General features: G+C 41.6%; 1 protein-coding gene across 1 annotated transcript in view; it reads left to right on the forward strand.

Annotated features, from left to right (window-relative positions):
* Window positions 1-12,869, forward strand: part of LOC107567573 (immunoglobulin superfamily member 5-like) — a 38,428-nt gene extending 25,559 nt beyond the window's left edge. Inside the window, exons 4-6 of the mRNA XM_016253264.1 lie at window positions 8,610-8,903; window positions 12,259-12,320; window positions 12,864-12,869. Coding sequence (XP_016108750.1) covers window positions 8,610-8,903; window positions 12,259-12,320; window positions 12,864-12,869 — 362 coding nt within the window. The remainder of the gene's footprint in view (window positions 1-8,609; window positions 8,904-12,258; window positions 12,321-12,863) is intronic.
* The last annotated feature ends 7,284 nt before the right edge of the window (window positions 12,870-20,153 follow it).

A 20,153-nucleotide genomic window follows, 5' to 3' on the forward strand; every position in this document is an offset into this window, starting at 1 on the left:
ATAGGCTTGCCACGTAGCGGGAGCTCTATCCTGAGTGATAGTGTCTACCACAGCTGCCGCATCCAGATCTCTGGAACCTCCACATGTGGCTCCTGGACGGTACGCAGCAGACCTAAGTGATCTGCCTCCAGCGGTGGTAGACACTATCACTCAGGCTTGAGCTCCCTCTACGAGGCAAGCCTATGCCATATGGTGCTCAGCCCCTGAGAAAGAAGGTCCTTCCTCAGGGAGATGTGCCATGGAGGGGCTGTCGCGAGGAGCATGAGTTCCAAAAACCAGGTCCAGGTGGGCCAGTAAGGCGCAACCAACAGGACCAGTTCCTCGTCCTCCCTGACCTTGCACAGTGTCTGTGCGAGCAGGCTCACTGGGGGAAACGCATATTTGCACAGAGCCAAGGGCCAGCTGTGTGCCAGTGCATCCATGCCCATGGGGGCCTGGGTCAGGGAATAGTACAGCTGGCAGTGGGAGGACTCGTGGGAAGCAATCAGGTCCACCTGAGCTTCCCCGAATCGACTCCAAATCAGCTGGACCATCTGGGGATGGAGTCGCCATTCTCCCGGGAAAGTGAGTTGTTGTAAGAGCGCTTTGGCCGCACGATTGAGCTCCCCCGGAATGTGGACGGCACGTAGTGACTTGAGCCGCGTCTGACTCCAGAGGAGGAGATGGCAGGCGAGTTGTGACATGTGACGTGATCGTAGACCGCCCTGATGGTTGATGTACGAAACAGCCGCAGTGTGCTGACCAACATGTGCTTGTCCAGCAGCAGCAGCTGGAACTGCCGCAAAGCTAGATGCACTGCCAGCAACTCCAGACAGTTGATGTGCCAATGCAATTGAGGTCCTTTCCAGGACCCTGAGGCTGCCTGCCCGTTGCACGTAGCACCCCAGCCCATATTGGAGGCATCTGTAGTGACCACAACATGCCGGGACACTCTTAAGGGCACCCCGACCCATAGAAAAGCAAGGTCCGTCCAGGGGCTGAATAGGCGGTGACACATTGGCGTGATGGTGACACGATGTGTACCGTGGCGCCATGCCCATCTAGGGACTCGGGAGTGTAACCAGTGTTGAAGTGGTCTCATATGAAGCAATCCGAGCAGCGTGACTGCCGCTGCGGATGCCATATGCCCCAGGAGCCTCTGAAAGTGTTTCAGTGGTACCACTGTCCTGAAGGAACTTAGGCAGTTCAGCACTGACTGGGCACGTTCGTTGGTGAGACGTGCCGTCATACTCACCGAGTCTGACTCCATACTGAGATAAGATATTCTCTGCACAGGGGAGAGTTTGCTATTCTCTCGGTTGACCTGACGCTCCAACTGACTGAGGTGCCGAAGCACCAGGTCCCTGTGATCGCACAACTCCTCTCGTGACCAGGCCATGATGAGCCAGTCGTCGAGATAGTTAAGGATCCTGATGCCCACTTCCCATAGTGGGGCAAGGGCACCCTCCGCGACTTACATAAAGACACAGGGGGACAGGGAGAGCCCGAAGGGGAGGAGCTTGTACTGCCATGCCCGACCCTTAAACGCAAACCGTAGGAATGGTCTGTGATGAGGAAGAATCGAGACATGAAAGTACGCATCCTTCAGGTCGATCACTGCAAACCAATCCTGGGCTTGAACGCATTTGATAATACGTTTCTGCGTCAACATCTTGAACGGGAGCTTATGAAGGGCCCGATTCAAAACTCGCAGATCCAAGATAGGTCGAAGGCCACCGCTTTTCTTGGGTACAATGAAGTAAGGGCTGTAAATCCCCTTACTCATCTCGACCGGAGGGACTTGCTCGATTGCATCCTTCGCCAATAGGACAGCAATCTCCTCGCGCAAGACAGAGGCGTCTCGGACTGCCACCGAAGTCTCGAGAACGCCATTGAACTTGAGAGGTCGCCTGGCGAATTGAATCGTGTAGCCGAGTCAAACCATCTGAATGATCCAGCGGGACGGGTTTGGCAGCGCAAGCCACGCTCCCAAACTCCGTACGAGTGGCACCAAAGGGACCGTCGACATACCCGCAGTGGTGCAGCGATGGAGAGATGTGCTGGGTGGCCCAAAAGGCATCGTGTTCTGTGTCATCACAGCAAAACTCCCCGTGTCCCCGGATAGACTGACAAGAGCCGCGTGAGAGCCGGCTTCTGCTCATAAAAGCGACCGTCCACGACTTCGTCATCTCTTCATGCATCTCCGGGAAGAAAGGAACTGGAGCAGAATGCGGTTGTGAACCACGCTCTGTGCCGAGAAACCAATCATCCAGCCGTGAGCACTCAGGGCTGGGCGGTGTAGTCACCTGCAGCCCGAAGCTCACGGCTGCCCGGGCAAGCATGAGAGAAATCGGGACGGGTAGTGACAGAGGGGTCTGCTCCACTCCCCTTGAGGAGAGAGAGACGCGATCGCAGCGATGCCATGGTCATACGGCCACAATACAGTAGACGCATGACTCATCCACGAGCGCCGCTTCAGCATGCTGAAGGCCCAGACACTGAAGACAGCGATCGTGGCCGTCAACAGAAGACAGGAAGCGACCGCATCCAGAAGGACACGGAAAGAAACTGCATCTTGAAAAAGATGCGAATCGTCCACGATTTGATCTTTAAGAGGAAACTGCTCTTTTAGTCGAAGCGCCCAGGGGAATCGCTCTGCAGGGACACAGCTGTACTGCGCCATAACACCAACCAGGAACAGCCCGCTTTCAACACCAAGACGAATGGCTTTGTAGTGAGTGTGTGACATCAACTACTCGGCTCCGAAAAAAAAATCGAATGAGTGGAGGCGCGCTGTCGCCTTATATACCCGTGGGCACGGGGAGTGGCTCAGCGTGCAAAATCAACTAGCCAATTTTCATTGCCGTTTCCCCTTAAACTCAGAGATGATTGGGCTCCCAAGTTAGACCCCTAATGTCGTCACGACATAACTCGTAGTGACCGATAGATAGGGAACTGCTGTGTTCTATGGCAAACAAAATAAATATTACATAAGTAATGATTAAATGATCACAGACATTTTATTCACTTTAAGATTTTAAAGTGTAGTTTTAAAGTAGTTGGACTACTACCTCAAATCCTATAGGTTGATTGATGCTAATAGTATAAATTATCATTCTTTATTATTATTATTGCATGGTGGCTAAAAACAGACAAAAAAAATAAATAAATAAAATCCCATATTTTAAATAAATGAAGATTTGAACTATAGAGACAAAATTATCATAGAGGCATGTGGGTGGGCTCTTTTGATTTGGACCCCATTGTAACTACCCAAAACACCCTAGCAATGTGGTAAATGCCCTACAGAACCTTGACAATGCTCTAGAAACCATCCATAACATCCTAAGTGTGAGTTTTGAATGTGCATCCTTTAAATATGTACAAATCTACTGTTTAAATCACACTGTGCTATATATATATATATATACATGACTTATGAGGTAGCCTATACAGTATAAGACAATCAGTAACCCACAGTAAAGCCTTTACAAATGAATTGCTGTGGCCATGCGAAAAGAGAAAGCGAAAAGTTCGACTAATTATGCAGCTGTCTATAACAGTCCACCGCTTTACCTTTTGTTTCCCTTTCCAGGGTGAATAAAAAGCCCATAATGTGGGCTTTTAAAAGAGACAATTTAGCTGTCACACATTTACCAGTCACACATCAAGCAGTCAATTATGAACCATCAATCATTTAAAAAGAGCACAATCACATCTGCTTTTAGTGGAAAGAAACACACATATACAGTCGCTCCAAAAAGTATTCAATCACCTAAGCTGCACTTAAAATGTATGAATGACATTACAATATGTAACAAAACGTCAAACCAAGTGACATTAATAAAAAATTAAAAAAACGCAAAAAAAGCAAAACATTTAACAAAAAGAATGTCCTTCAGGTTTTGGTACATGTTTCTTTTTGCTATGAAATCCTTATTGATTTTTATAAACTAAACATAATAACTTTGATATTGTTAGAAGTATTTGAAGATGAACGTTACTGGACTGAAGCAACTTCTTGTTCTTATGTTCTGTGTGTTTTGTTTCATTTTCATGGACATTTCATTTGTTTTACTCAGTTACCTCTGGCTACGTTCACACTGCGAGCCTTAGTGCGCAATTCAGATTTCTGCACAGATCCGATTTTTTTGTATAACTGTTCACATTGTTGTTTTAAATGTGGCCAATATCAGATTACGAAATTGCCCAATTGCTTCTCAAAACGAGCAAAATTATGTGCTGGGGGTTATATATCGCGTTAGTGGGGTTGCTTTAACCCACGGAGTTGAAAAACAACCTGCGGCAACGATGAAAAAGTAGCCCAATTCCGTGTGAAAACTGTGGACTTGGCAACACTTACGCTGTCATATGGAAGTCTTTTGGTGAAAAAAAAGTACACACTTTTGAGTGTGCAGTAGAAGAGTAGGCAAGCTTTGGAACATACTATCTCGTCATACAACTTATCCATTTAATGGTCCACTTTGTCGTGTAAACTGGCCTGTCAATCATCTTGTCACAGTTAACATCCTCCACATTTCATTTAACTTCCTACCATATTGGAGAGAAATGAAGTAGCACGTTGCCCCCTCATATTTCTGAGCCAAGTGAATTTTGAATGCAGCTTCCAAAAGACAAAAAAATAGCCGAATTATATTTTTATTTGATACAGTCACACCGGTGTGATTAGAACATTCAGTGCATCATATCACCAGCTGCTAAATTCAAATCTGCATTCGCTGGCTGGCTCTGAGCCAGGTACAGATGCGTTTTTACAGCACTGTGCATCTGTTGAGCTTATGAATGCAATGGCCAATCAAAGAAGTCCAGATATTAATTTCACAGTGTAAACAGCTTCAGTGATTTTAATGGGAGTTTTAGAAATCGCCTGAACTCTGGCTAGACTGAATGAAAATGTTCTTTGATAATGCAAATGTTCTTTGCTCTCTGTACAATGAAAGTGTTATAATTAGTAACTTACAATATTGTTATTAAATTCACATTAAATACAAAGTCAGTCGTATTAAAAATATTTTATGGCATGACACACATACCTGGTACTTAAGTAAAATATCGGGTTTTTATGTGTAGTTAATAGATTACACTAGTCTACTTTGCCCATCACCATTTATTGATTAAATAACATAATCAATTAAGGTGCAAAATATATAGGTAACACGTTTGGAAATATTTCAAATAAAAAGGAAAATAATTAATAAAACACAAGCCTATATAAGTTATACAGTGCTATCGTGGCTGTTGTGTGTCACATGACAGGCATGACCACACACACATATGCCCCCCAGTGTTAATTTTGACAGCAAATTTTGATTTAGTTTTAGTCATAGTCTTCTGACTAAAATGTCATTTAGTTTTAGTCATATTTTAGTCATCTGAATTGTTTTTAGTTTTGTCTAGTTTTAGTCGACTAAATCTACAGTAAATTTAGTCGGCTAAAATCTAGTGGGTTTAGTTTCAGTGCATTTATTAAGCATTTCTCTAAAATTTCCAAACTCATTATATAGGTGTGATATTAAGGTTTTATCATGATAGACAACGATTTAACTGAGGTGTTGCTTGATTAACATCAATGACTCGGACAATAGCAACTAAATTAGGCTGCTATCCCTTTAAAATCGAATGCACGGATGCAATGTACTGATACACTTCTCCCTGCTGTTTACGTTTACTTAAAGGCACAATATGTAATTTTCGCCACTGGAGGTTGCGTATTCAAATGATGAGCTAATGATTTATTAACGTAGTAGAATGAAGCAGGGTGAGGTTGAAAGCCGTCGAAGCGAAACGAGGCCGCTGAACGAGTGTGACACACAGCTCGAAAGCAGCGGAGCTTTTATTATGCCACAGTCGACCGCTTCCGCTCCTTCCGGTCGTGCGTATGTGGGAAAAAAAAGCTGCGCTGTTTTATCATACTAGATACATTTGAAAGTTCTGTTATTATGCTACTCTGTGCGGTCATCACCGGTCTATTAAAACGCACAACATATTAAAGCATCTTTGGTGTTTCCATGTTTTCTACAAAATAAAAAAACCGGCTACGGAAAAAAACGGAAATCGAGGGGTTATGAAGTCATTGGCAGGCAACACAATGACACTATGGACACGGTCCGTGTCACTAGTTAAAATTGCTTATTTCTCTGGATTTAAACATTCTTCAAACATTTGGGATAATGTAAGTACACAAGTCAGCAAAATATATAACACTGTTCTAGTGGTTTTTGGATATTTTAATAAAAAATCCTACATATTGTGCCTTTAAGATGTAATCAACTGTGTTTACATGAATACTCGTCAAAACGAACAATTCAACATCATTTTGTGTGTAATTTTCCGTTCATGTGACGCGAGAGAGTACTTGTGTGCTGTGAGATGTGCTTCAGTGTCTGCGCTCAGAAAACTGGACCGAATTGAGTTCTCTCTTGCGTCGTCAGATTCATCCATATGTCTGCTCTTCTCTTACTCCCACATATTGACATTTTTGAACGTTTTATGCGACATGCAGCAAGTGTATTTTAGCTCATGTCCCGCCGGTTCATATGTACTCATCTAACCTTCGAACCACGCAGCAGATTCGTTCTGAATGAATCTCTTCCCAAATCGAATCAAATTCATTGTCGTCAGTGAAAAAAATGTCTTTGACGAAAATTATTCATCAATGAAATTAACACTGATGCCCACTCAAAAATCATGAGTGCATGACGCCCCTGGTCACAGCAATACTTATGAGTTCTGACGCATCACTGTTCTTCCACTGACTACCTTTTGCAACTATCTTGATAGCTTTGGGTATGTAAAATCTTTGAAGTGACTCCCATGAGCGCACAATCGTGACGAATGTAAGTGACGTATAAGTCGCATGAATTCCGATATGACTGTTCACACTACGGTCGCATTGCAAAACATCTGACCTGTATCGGATTTAGTTCCACATATGGAAGTGTTATCGTCTCATTGTCGTCAGTGAAAAAAATGTCTTTGACGAAAATTATTCATCAATGAAATTAACACTGATGCCCACTCAAAAATCATGAGTGCATGACGCCCCTGGTCACAGCAATACTTATGAGTTCTGACGCATCACTGTTCTTCCACTGACTACCTTTTGCAACTATCTTGATAGCTTTGGGTATGTAAAATCTTTGAAGTGACTCCCATGAGCGCACAATCGTGACGAATGTAAGTGACGTATAAGTCGCATGAATTCCGATATGACTGTTCACACTACGGTCCCATTGCAAAACATCTGACCTGTATCGGATTTAGTTCCACATATGGAAGTGGCACAAATCAGAATTGAAAAGATCAGATTCCATGTGGTTTGTGCTTTTCACACTGTCATGAGAAAAACAGATCTGAGGCCCTGTCCACACGAACGCGGTTATTTTTATAACCGCAGCTTTTTCTATGCGGTCTGGCCGTTTGTCCACACGCAAAAGCAGCACCAGGTCACTGAAACCGAACATTTTTAAACCCTTGCCAGGGTGAAGATGTTCAAAAACTCCGGTTGCAGTGTTATCGTGTTGACAGCGAAACCGGAGTTTTTGGCTTGTGACGTCGGAGCCTGCACTGTTATCTCCGCCTACTGGAAACTTTTTCAGGCTTCTGATTGGCCAACATGGCTTTACGGTTGAGATTATATCGCCACCTGTTGGTTTGGCATGCTCTTGACAGTGCTTCATAGCATGCGTTTGCATTTTCATGACTCAATTTATAAAAATACCAGTGTACGTGTGGACATGGTCTGAGTCACATGTGAGCAAAAAAAAAATCTGATTTGGGCCACATTTGCCTGCAGTGTAAACGTAGCCACAGTTTCCTTTGTTCTGTTTCCCTCCAGTACTTAGTTACCATTGTTACTTATTAATAATTTCACACCTGTTTGTCTTTGAGTTCATTATCCCTGTGTATTTAGACCCTCCAGTTTGTTCAGTTCTGGTTCTAGTATTGTTTCTATGTTGTGTGGTACAAGCTGTTGCATATCCTACTTATCATTTGTGGATTACCAGAGTTAGTTTTGTTTAAATAAATACCTTTTTGTTATTTGAACCCTTTTTTCGTCATCCATTTAGTCCAACCATGACACAACTTAGGTTTGTCTGTACAAAAAAAAAAAAGTAAGGAAAGTAAATTTACTGCAAATTTTCTGCCAGGGCATTATCCGTTAAGTTAATGGACATTTTCTTTCACCTTAAAATACACAACACAATGCGAGATCTAATTTTTTAAAAAAAGGGAAAAATCAATATCGAAAATTCTTTCATATCAACACAGTACATTGTGCCCAGTGGCTTTTTGTGTGTGTTGATGTGAAAAAGTTCTCACAAAAGTTGTGCACCCCATGAAAAATTGTGGCAAACTTTGTGTTTCTCGCAAAACTTTTGTGATTGATGTAATATATTACTATAATACTAAATTTGCTTTTGTGCAATAGTTTTGCAAGACAACGTAAATGTTTTGTGAAACATTGAAATGTAATTTTTCCTCCCATCTCATATTATTTTCCATCAGAGTACACACACACATTTATGATAAGATAATAATATTTAAAATATGTCAACGTTTTGAGAAACTATGACACAAAGTCTTCATGTCTTGTATTTAAAATGTAGAAAAAGGAAATGTCAGGATTTTGGAGAGTGATCTGTCAGTTCAAGAGGGGATGCTTGTCACCTTCCATTGCCAAGCGAGTGGCTGGTATCCGGACCCTTCAGTGTCCTGGGTGGTCAGTGGCACCACTGTGGACAGAGGCGACTACAACACCAGCAGTCTCCAGGACCCCAAAGGCCTTTTCAGCTCCACCAGTGTGCTTCAGATAAAAGTAGAGACAAGCAGCACAGTGGAGTGTTGGGCATCTGTGTCTGCCGCTGTAGCCCACCAAAGCAGCAGTGTCAAGCTGACTGTTGGTAAGAGTGATTGGATATTAATGAGCTCATCATGCAAATAAACTAATAAGCATTGCAGATTTTTATTTATAAATTTTTTTCCCCGATCACTAGGACTCATTTCTCAATACTTAAGTCACTTTTCAGTACTCTTCATACAGTGAGAACAACAGCAGTCTAATGTGGGCTAAACTGTAGATAATTTTTCATTGCTTTGGTATAAAATACTTTCAGTGAATACAGCTTTCAAAAACATTCATTCTTTTCTCTCTTAGACACAACCACCAATATAATTCTATGTACCAACAAGGCAATTCACATGTTTACAAACTCTTAAACTTAAACTATGTTGTGTCTTAAACACAACATGACATCTCAAAAGTGAACAAGCAATTTGCTACATTTCTACATATTGATATACAGTGGGTACGGAAAGTATTCAGACCCCCTTACATTTTTCACTCTTTGTTATATTGCAGCCATTTGCTAAAATCATTTAAGTTAATTTTTTTTCCTCATTAATGTACACACAGCACCCCATATTGACAGAAAAACACAGAATTGTTGAAATTTTTGCAGATTTATTAAAAAAGAAAAACTGAAATATCACATGGTCCTAAGTATTCAGACCCTTTGCTCAGTATTTAGTAGAAGCACCCTTTTGATCTAATACAGCCACGAGTCTTTTTGGGAAAGATGCAACAAGTTTTTCACACCTGGATTTGGGGATCCTCTGCCATTCCTCCTTGCAGATCCTCTCCAGTTCTGTCAGGTTGGATGGTAAACGTTGGTGGACAGCCATTTTTAGGTCTCTCCAGAGATGCTCAATTGGGTTTAAATCAGGGCTCTGGCTGGGCCATTCAAAATATGAAGCAGGCCTAGAGGAATCAGTCGCTGAATAGCCGTGGACCGTTCTGGCGTAAGCCATGCCCGCATATGGGCAGAGTCTATCACAGTCCCCAGAAAGACCGCTTGCTCTCTGGGAGACAAATTAGTCTTGTGTGGGTTGATTTTCAACCCATGGCGCTCCAGATGGCTGAGCAGAAGTGATCTGTGTGCAATTACTTCCTGTTCTGTTCTGGCTAAAACCAGCCAGGTAATTGAGGATGTGGATTCCCATTTGTCTCAGAGGAGAAAGAACCACATCGATGCACTTCGTAAAAGTGCGAGGGACCAGAGACATTCCAAATAGGACTATGTACTGATAGGCCACTCCCTCAAACGTGAATCTCAAGAACGGTCTGTGGTGGGGGGTTATGTGGATGTGAAAGTATGCATCTTTCAGATCCACTTTCAGAAACCAGTCCTCGGGACAAACCTGCGCGAGGATCTGTTTCAAAGTTAACATCCTGAATGGCCATCTGATAAGAGAGCGATTCAGAAGTCTGAGATCTAGAATAGGTCTTAGCCTGCCATCGTTCTACAGCATGAGGAAGTAGCGGCTAAAAAAGCCTGACTCGCTGTTTACTACAGGTACCGTTTCCACGGCCCCTTTTTCAAGCAATATTTGTACTTTGGACTGAAGAACATGAGCTTTGTTGTCCTGTACCGAAGTGTGAATAATACCTCTGAAACGAGGTGGCCTGCAATTGAACTGGAGCGAGTAACCTCGTTTTATCATGGGAATTTACCGGGAATGGCTGCCCAAGCCTTGAAGTTCACCGTACAAGGGTGGGGAACTTGCATTCGCGAGAGTGAGGAGAGGAGAAATGCTCTTTTGTATGTATCCACTATCAGCGGTAATTTGCTTGGGCATGCACTGAACTTAAAGGATGTGCCCAGCTTGAATAAAACTTCCATCACTCAGTGTTAGAGGGAGTTCCAGCCTCAGCGAGAACTGATCCTTCCTTTTCCTCTCAAATGTCTTTCGTTAGGTCAATGCTCTTTCAGTGAGAGTAGTTAGCCCCTGTGAGCGCAGCCTTGGCATGGGCGTGGCCCAGTCTATGCTGCGCGCATCTTTAGATCTGCTTAAATGGATAAAACCACTCGATGCAGATGCGGGGGGCTAATCCTCATGTGTAAAACACACTGGTGGATCAGTGTATTGCAGGAAGAGTGAAGCATGTGGGATCTATGCCGGTGTGAAATCACTCCAGCCCTATTTCTCAACCCCGCGACTTCAGTTTCATTCTCCAAGGCAATTGGGAGGGGAAAAAGTGAGCACGGGAGGAGCAGGGCCACCTTCATTGAAAAAGGCGAACCGCGAGCGAAGCAGAGCAAGATACACGCTCTCATCGTGAGAGCGATCTGTCTCAGTAAGTGCAGCCCCAATGTGGGCATGGCCCAGGCTAGCGGCACACTCAAAAACTGAAGCTGTCAGCGATATAGAATCATTGGTGACAGCATTCTCCTTTGATCCATCTAAAAAGATCGAACTGCTCGAAGCAGATGAGGGGCGCTGATATTTACTTGTAAAACACACTAGCAGATAAAAGAGCTGCATGGAGAGTGAAGCACACGGGACCTGTGCTGGCGTGAATCACTTAATCCTGATCGCTCAACTCGTGAGTTCGCCGTTTCTTGCTCTGAGGCAGCTGAGAGGGGAGAAACAGTAGGGGCAGACATGCCTTCATTGAAGAAAGCGACCCGCAAGCGAAGCGGGGACAGACTCGTGCTTTTGCAGATATTCCAAATGTAAAAATAAATAAATAAAATGAAATACAACAAAAACTATTAGATGTAGCTGAACACACACATATAGAACGTGTACAAAAAAGAACGACTATACAATAGGAATAATTTTGTACCGTAATGTAAACATGTACTGACCATGTAACACAGGGGTGTTCAAACCCAGTCCTGGAGGTCCAATGTCCTGCAGAGTTTAGCTCCAACCCCAGTTAAACACACCTGAACCAGCTAATCCGGCTCTTACTAGGCATAGAAACTTCCAGTCAGGTGTGTTGAGGCAAGTTGGAGCTAAACTCTGCAGGACACCGGCCCTCCTGGGACCTGTGCTGGCGTGAATCACTTAATCCTGATCGCTCAACTCGTGAGTTCGCCATTTCTTCCTCTGAGGCAGCTGAGAGGGGAGAAACAGTATGGGCAGACTTGCCTTCATTGAAGAAAGCGACCCGCAAGCGAAGCGGGGACAGACTCGTGCTTTTGCAGTGAAAGCAGCCTGTTTCAGCGAGCGCAGCCTCTGTGGCGCACACACAAATATGAAGCTGTCAGCAATAAAGAATCATTGGTGACAGCATTCTACTCCAATCCGCCTAGAAGGATTGAGCCGCTCAATGTAATGAGAGGTGCTGATCCTTACATGTAAAACACACCGGAGGATCAAAGTGGTGGGGGAGAGTGAATACGGGGGCTCTATGCCGGAACATTTGAAACAACGTCGCTAGGAAATTTGCTCAGAAATTTGCTCTTTTAGTGCACCGGATAGCCGCAGAGGAAGGCTTCTGGCTTCTTCCTCTGTCGGGGCTCTTCGACGCGGTGAGCTGCAGGCTGAGCTTCTTGCTTCTTCTTCGGCTTCGTAGTCCAGCGTCAGTGAAGAGATTATCTTTTTCACTGGAGGAGAATATTCTGATGAAATGGTGCTCCGAGCTGACTTATACAAAGATTGACTCCATCCATTCTGGCGGGCTAGAGCGCCATTGGTTTGTGCAGCTACACAAACGTGAACAAATCAGCCTTCAGTACCAGTGTAAACAGGAGATTCCCCATACACAATGTGAGAGAACGTTCGAAAAAGAACAAGTTTTTCAGATATCAAATATACATTACCAACAAAAAAGTTAAGTATTTGTAAAAAAAGATTTTGCCACAAGGCTGGCTTTTTGCACACTGAATAAAAAATGGGTGTCAAAACTAATTTTCTTACACAAATAGCTATTAAATTAGAAACATTTTTTGAATTTTTGAAATAGAAAGACTAAAATCGTATTTTCTTGTAAAACATACTCCAATCTTTTTTATTTACGATTTTCAAAATGAAATTTTGCTTTTTGCTTCTGTTTTGTGTCTCCTGTGTTACAGAAATAGGCGAAAGATATTTATTTTTCTTAAAAGATTTCTTATAAGTGATCATAAAATAATATAAAAGGCTTATAGTCTTAAGTAAATGTATGTTGCTTTATTTCTACTTGGAAACTAGGCAAGCATACTAAATATGATTTTTGTATTTTAGTCCAGCAGGAAGAACACATTGTGCAGTGTTAGTTATATTTGTAGGATTTTAGGAAGCGTGAAGTCACACACAACTGATCTTTACCCTGCAGGTTCAGGACACCATGACCTCAGGAATAGAGCTGACAGCACGATAAACATCATCAGCCCTCCACAGGTAAGAGGAGAGAGAATTACAGCCTTTGCATTATTCAAAACTAGTGGTGGGATTTCTGTCTAAAGTCTAAAGTCATCTGCCTCACACCTGGGGAAAATGCTGATCTCTTGATTACTGTGTGAAACAATATTCAGTCAAACAAATAAACATTATGTAAATTATGCACAATGATACTTTGATGTAATCCTTTTTATTTTTGAAAATGTTGTTTACTTTCTGTAATCATGCTGAGATTACAAACAATCATATATTGGGTTTAAATAATTCATAATGCAAATTTTTCGCATTAATGCTAATTGTATGCTGGGTCATCTTCAGGAAACAACCTTTTCATTTTAAGTATTTCATTTGAAACTGTTGAACTTTCAAGAAATCATATTTTCTCTCCTCATGCATAAACTACCAGGGCCATAATCATCATAGACACTGGGAAAATCACCATCCCAGGGTGATAAAATTTCAATAGATGCAAAATTTAGGTTGAATAAGATAAAAAATAAATAAAAACAATTCTCGAAAGGGAATGCACAAATTGATATTCCAGTGAAAACCAAACATTTAAATACATTGTAAAAGTATATTGTTCTATTGTTCTCAACAGGTTCCTGATATTGTAATTTTCAGCACTCAAAATCAGAAAGAGGAAGATTTTTCTAACCAGTACTGCAAGGGAGCAAAGGCAGTCCGCCGGGTCACAACTGTTTGACCTCAGGGTCGACCCCACATCAATCACCCACTGCAAGAAAGAAACAAAGATCATATATGCTGAAAATGAAGATGTAATGGCTTGCATGTCTAGAGGACGGGAATCATCATATGAGCCCTGCAGTGATGTCAACTACATGCAGTCATTCACAGTCATGACTGCTGTTACATCAGCCACGTCAACATTGCGTATGTTTTTTTTTTTTTTGTCATTCAAAAAATGTTATGTAATTATTTTGCATTGGTGTCCCACCTTTTTCAAGTGGAAATATTTTTAAGTTATTTACAGTATTGGTATCGGTATAGAGAGCTGCAGTGATGACATATTTTTGTAGTATGTCCCCCACCCCCGGTTCCCTAGGGTTTTTCCATTGGCTTTTGGATTATTGCAGAAAATATTTCAAAGTTAACATCCTGAATGGCCATCTGATAAGAGAGCGATTCAGAAGTCTGAGATCTAGAATAGGTCTTAGCCTGCCATCGTTCTACAGCATGAGGAAGTAGCGGCTAAAAAAGCCTGACTCGCTGTTTACTACAGGTACCGTTTCCACGGCCCCTTTTTCAAGCAATATTTGTACTTTGGACTGAAGAACATGAGCTTTGTTGTCCTGTACCGAAGTGTGAATAATACCTCTGAAACGAGGTGGCCTGCAATTGAACTGGAGCGAGTAACCTCGTTTTATCATGGGAATTTACCGGGAATGGCTGCCCAAGCCTTGAAGTTCACCGTACAAGGGTGGGGAACTTGCATTCGCGAGAGTGAGGAGAGGAGAAATGCTCTTTTGTATGTATCCACTATCAGCGGTAATTTGCTTGGGCATGCACTGAACTTAAAGGATGTGCCCAGCTTGAATAAAACTTCCATCACTCAGTGTTAGAGGGAGTTCCAGCCTCAGCGAGAACTGATCCTTCCTTTTCCTCTCAAATGTCTTTCGTTAGGTCAATGCTCTTTCAGTGAGAGTAGTTAGCCCCTGTGAGCGCAGCCTTGGCATGGGCGTGGCCCAGTCTATGCTGCGCGCATCTTTAGATCTGCTTAAATGGATAAAACCACTCGATGCAGATGCGGGGGGCTAATCCTCATGTGTAAAACACACTGGTGGATCAGTGTATTGCAGGAAGAGTGAAGCATGTGGGATCTATGCCGGTGTGAAATCACTCCAGCCCTATTTCTCAACCCCGCGACTTCAGTTTCATTCTCCAAGGCAATTGGGAGGGGAGAAAGTGAGCACGGGAGGAGCAGGGCCACCTTCATTGAAAAAGGCGAACCGCGAACGAAGCAGAGCAAGATACACGCTCTCATCGTGAGAGTGATCTGTCTCAGTAAGTGCAGCCCCAATGTGGGCATGGCCCAGGCTAGCGGCACACTCAAAAACTGAAGCTGTCAGCGATATAGAATCATTGGTGACAGCATTCTCCTTTGATCCATCTAAAAAGATCGAACTGCTCGAAGCAGATGAGGGGCGCTGATATTTACTTGTAAAACACACTAGCAGATAAAAGAGCTGCATGGAGAGTGAAGCACATGGGACCTGTGCTGGCGTGAATCACTTAATCCTGATCGCTCAACTCGTGAGTTCGCCATTTCTTCCTCTGAGGCAGCTGAGAGGGGAGAAACAGTATGGGCAGACTTGCCTTCATTGAAGAAAGCGACCCGCAAGCGAAGCGGGGACAGACTCGTGCTTTTGCAGTGAAAGCAGCCTGTTTCAGCGAGCGCAGCCTCTGTGGCGCACACACAAATATGAAGCTGTCAGCAATAAAGAATCATTGGTGACAGCATTCTACTCCAATCCGCCTAGAAGGATTGAGCCGCTCAATGTAATGAGAGGTGCTGATCCTTACATGTAAAACACACCGGAGGATCAAAGTGGTGGGGGAGAGTGAATACGGGGGCTCTATGCCGGAGTTGAGGCAAGTTGGAGCTAAACTCTGCAGGATCGAGGACCGAGTTTGGAGAACCCTGAAACCATATACTGAATTTTGTGAGAGCTTGTTTTATAAAGATATTTGACCAAAGGAAATACATATCATTTTACCTGTTATTTATCTGTTGTCAGTGTTTTTTTTATGAATGACAATGTGTGCTTGCTGGGTGAAACCTTTGCTAGTGTTATGGAAGAATTACTTGATTTGATTAGTTTTGGTGCATTCTGAATGTGAAATTACTGCTGTGCCAAGCTGTAAGGAAAACTGCATGACTAGTATTGAGAAATGTGTACTAGCAATTAGTATAACAAAATTACAGCTACATTTTTAGCTTCACATCATATTAAATTCTAAAACATTAAAAGGATGCATAATATATCAATATTAATTTCATAAAACGCTAAAAATATATTTTTTGCTTGATTCAATTCAAATTTAATTTAGAGCTACTGTTAGATTATATACACGACAATTTATATGAAATACATATCAGTAATAACAGTAGGCTGTAAATAATCTATCCTCTTCATAGCTACAAAAATACTGATTAAATGCATTGGGTCAATGTTTTGCATATAAACGTTGCCATAAATGTACAAATGTGTTTTGCAGTGGCACCGAAAGCGTCACAGGACTACACAGTTGTGATCGCTGTGATAGTGTCTGTGTGTACGATCATTCTGCTGGCAGTGCTCATCCTGATCTTGTACTGTAGAAAAAAACGGACAAGTAAGCAAATCCATTTTACATTTCTCTTAAAAGTTCCCTTTAAAACTCTCCTGCAAGTTATTAAACCAATGAAGGGGGAAGTTAAAGCAGTGCTTGCCATAAATTGGACCAACAGCAAGGACACATTGTAGGTTGAGCTATCAGTAATGAGGCAGTTTAAAGGTTTTACTGCATCACTCACCTGTCTCCTAAAGTGCTTGCACAGCGTTTAGGTAAATGTATAATCCGTTTCAGACAGAAAACCTGTTAACAATGTCTTTGTTCTAAAAGTTCTTTCTTTATACATTATATGTCAAATCACACATTATCAGTGGTTAAATGAAAGAGATGTTCTAACATCAATGGTAATTAAAACTCTTTACAACTCATTTTTTTGATTTCGTAACCGTACATGACATGAGGTATTACATATTTGTTAAGAGTACTGACAGATTTGAAAATGGGAATTGTCATCCATTTTATTTCCTTATAAGCCATTTCACACATTTAAAAAAACCTCTGGCATATGTGCAAACGTGTTTCACTGCTAAAACATTCCATGTGAATATTTATATTTATATATTTAAAAAAGTTCAAGAAAATGTTTATAGAATATTATAAGTATATTTTGCAAGGTGCCTTAGGAGCCCCTAAGGGAACATAGTGATGAAAAAAAAAAAGGGCTCTATGCCGGAGTGAGATCATACAACCCAGTTGCTCAGCTCCGCGACTCACCGTTTGTTTCTCCAAGCTTGCTGAGAGGAGAAACAAGAGCGGGGCTGCCTTCATTGAAGAAGGTGGTCAGTGAGCGGAGAAGAGCGAGACTCATGCTCTCAGTGAGAGTTTCAGTGAGCATGCAGTCTCTGCGTGGGTGCTGCCCAGACAGGCGATGCACTCACTGCACCGTTCTGCATTGCGCAGGGCTTCCCTGCACGAGCCACACTGCGGCGCGACATTTGAAACAACGTCGCTAGGAAATTTGCTCAGAAATTTGCTCTTTTAGTGCACCGGATAGCCGCAGAGGAAGGCTTCTGGCTTCTTCCTCTGTCGGGGCTCTTCGACGCGGTGAGCTGCAGGCTGAGCTTCTTCCATCTTCTTCGGCTTCGTAGTCCAGCGTCAGTGAAGAGATTATCTTTTTCACTGGAGGAGAATATTCTGATGAAATGGTGCTCCGAGCTGACTTATACAAAGATTGACTCCATCCATTCTGGCGGGCTAGAGCGCCATTGGTTTGTGCAGCTACACAAACGTGAACAAATCAGCCTTCAGTACCAGTGTAAACAGGAGATTCCCCATACACAATGTGAGAGAACGTTCGAAAAAGAACAAGTTTTTCAGATATCAAATATACATTACCAACAAAAAAGTTAAGTATTTGTAAAAAAAGATTTTGCCACAAGGCTGGCTTTTTGCACACTGAATAAAAAATGGGTGTCAAAACAAATTTTCTTACACAAATAGCTATTAAATTAGAAACATTTTTTGAATTTTTGAAATAGAAAGACTAAAATCGTATTTTCTTGTAAAACATACTCCAATCTTTTTTATTTACGATTTTCAAAATGAAATTTTGCTTTTTGCTTCTGTTTTGTGTCTCCTGTGTTACAGAAATAGGCGAAAGATATTTATTTTTCTTAAAAGATTTCTTATAAGTGATCTCCCCATACACAATGTGAGAGAACGTTCGAAAGAGAACAAGTTTTTCAGATATCAAATATACATTACCAACAAAAAAGTTAAGTATTTGTAAAAAAAGATTTTGCCACAAGGCTGGCTTTTTGCACACTGAATAAAAAATGGGTGTCAAAACTAATTTTCTTACACAAATAGCTATTAAATTAGAAACATTTTTTGAATTTTTGAAATAGAAAGACTAAAATCGTATTTTCTTGTAAAACATACTCCAATCTTTTTTATTTACGATTTTCAAAATGAAATTTTGCTTTTTGCTTCTGTTTTGTGTCTCCTGTGTTACAGAAATAGGCGAAAGATATTTATTTTTCTTAAAAGATTTCTTATAAGTGATCATAAAATAATATAAAAGGCTTATAGTCTTAAGTAAATGTATGTTGCTTTATTTCTACTTGGAAACTAGGCAAGCATACTAAATATGATTTTTGTATTTTAGTCCAGCAGGAAGAACACATTGTGCAGTGTTAGTTATATTTGTAGGATTTTAGGAAGCGTGAAGTCACACACAACTGATCTTTACCCTGCAGGTTCAGGACACCATGACCTCAGGAATAGAGCTGACAGCACGATAAACATCATCAGCCCTCCACAGGTAAGAGGAGAGAGAATTACAGCCTTTGCATTATTCAAAACTAGTGGTGGGATTTCTGTCTAAAGTCTAAAGTCATCTGCCTCACACCTGGGGAAAATGCTGATCTCTTGATTACTGTGTGAAACAATATTCAGTCAAACAAATAAACATTATGTAAATTATGCACAATGATACTTTGATGTAATCCTTTTTATTTTTGAAAATGTTGTTTACTTTCTGTAATCATGCTGAGATTACAAACAATCATATATTGGGTTTAAATAATTCATAATGCAAATTTTTCGCATTAATGCTAATTGTATGCTGGGTCATCTTCAGGAAACAACCTTTTCATTTTAAGTATTTCATTTGAAACTGTTGAACTTTCAAGAAATCATATTTTCTCTCCTCATGCATAAACTACCAGGGCCATAATCATCATAGACACTGGGAAAATCACCATCCCAGGGTGATAAAATTTCAATAGATGCAAAATTTAGGTTGAATAAGATAAAAAATAAATAAAAACAATTCTCGAAAGGGAATGCACAAATTGATATTCCAGTGAAAACCAAACATTTAAATACATTGTAAAAGTATATTGTTCTATTGTTCTCAACAGGTTCCTGATATTGTAATTTTCAGCACTCAAAATCAGAAAGAGGAAGATTTTTCTAACCAGTACTGCAAGGGAGCAAAAGCAGTCCGCCGGGTCACCACTGTTTGACCTCAGGGTCGACCCCACATCAATCACCCACTGCAAGAAAGAAACAAAGATCATATATGCTGAAAATGAAGATGTAATGGCTTGCATGTCTAGAGGACGGGAATCATCATATGAGCCCTGCAGTGATGTCAACTACATGCAGTCATTCACAGTCATGACTGCTGTTACATCAGCCACGTCAACATTGCGTATGTTTTTTTTTTTTTTGTCATTCAAAAAATGTTATGTAATTATTTTGCATTGGTGTCCCACCTTTTTCAAGTGGAAATATTTTTAAGTTATTTACAGTATTGGTATCGGTATAGAGAGCTGCAGTGATGACATATTTTTGTAGTATGTCCCCCACCCCCGGTTCCCTAGGGTTTTTCCATTGGCTTTTGGATTATTGCAGAAAATACTCTGTGACCAACAAAAGTTTGATTCTCATATGTCTCGTTCATCATAATACACTTCACAAATGAATGCAATTTGAGCCTAAATACAATCTTTAGAAGCAGCTAAACAACAAAAGAGAGCGATTATACAACAAATAAACACAACATCCTGTGAAAGCGACCTAGTGAGTGGATGAGTTTACCCTTTTTGGTGTGATGACATTTAATGTCCCCGACAACCTCTGTAGTTCCATTTAGCCACTTGTTAGCAACCGCCTTTTAC

This window comes from Sinocyclocheilus grahami, unplaced genomic scaffold (assembly GCF_001515645.1).
Source record: "Sinocyclocheilus grahami isolate Dianchi unplaced genomic scaffold, SAMN03320097.WGS_v1.1 scaffold1170.1, whole genome shotgun sequence".
NCBI lineage: Eukaryota > Metazoa > Chordata > Actinopteri > Cypriniformes > Cyprinidae > Sinocyclocheilus > Sinocyclocheilus grahami.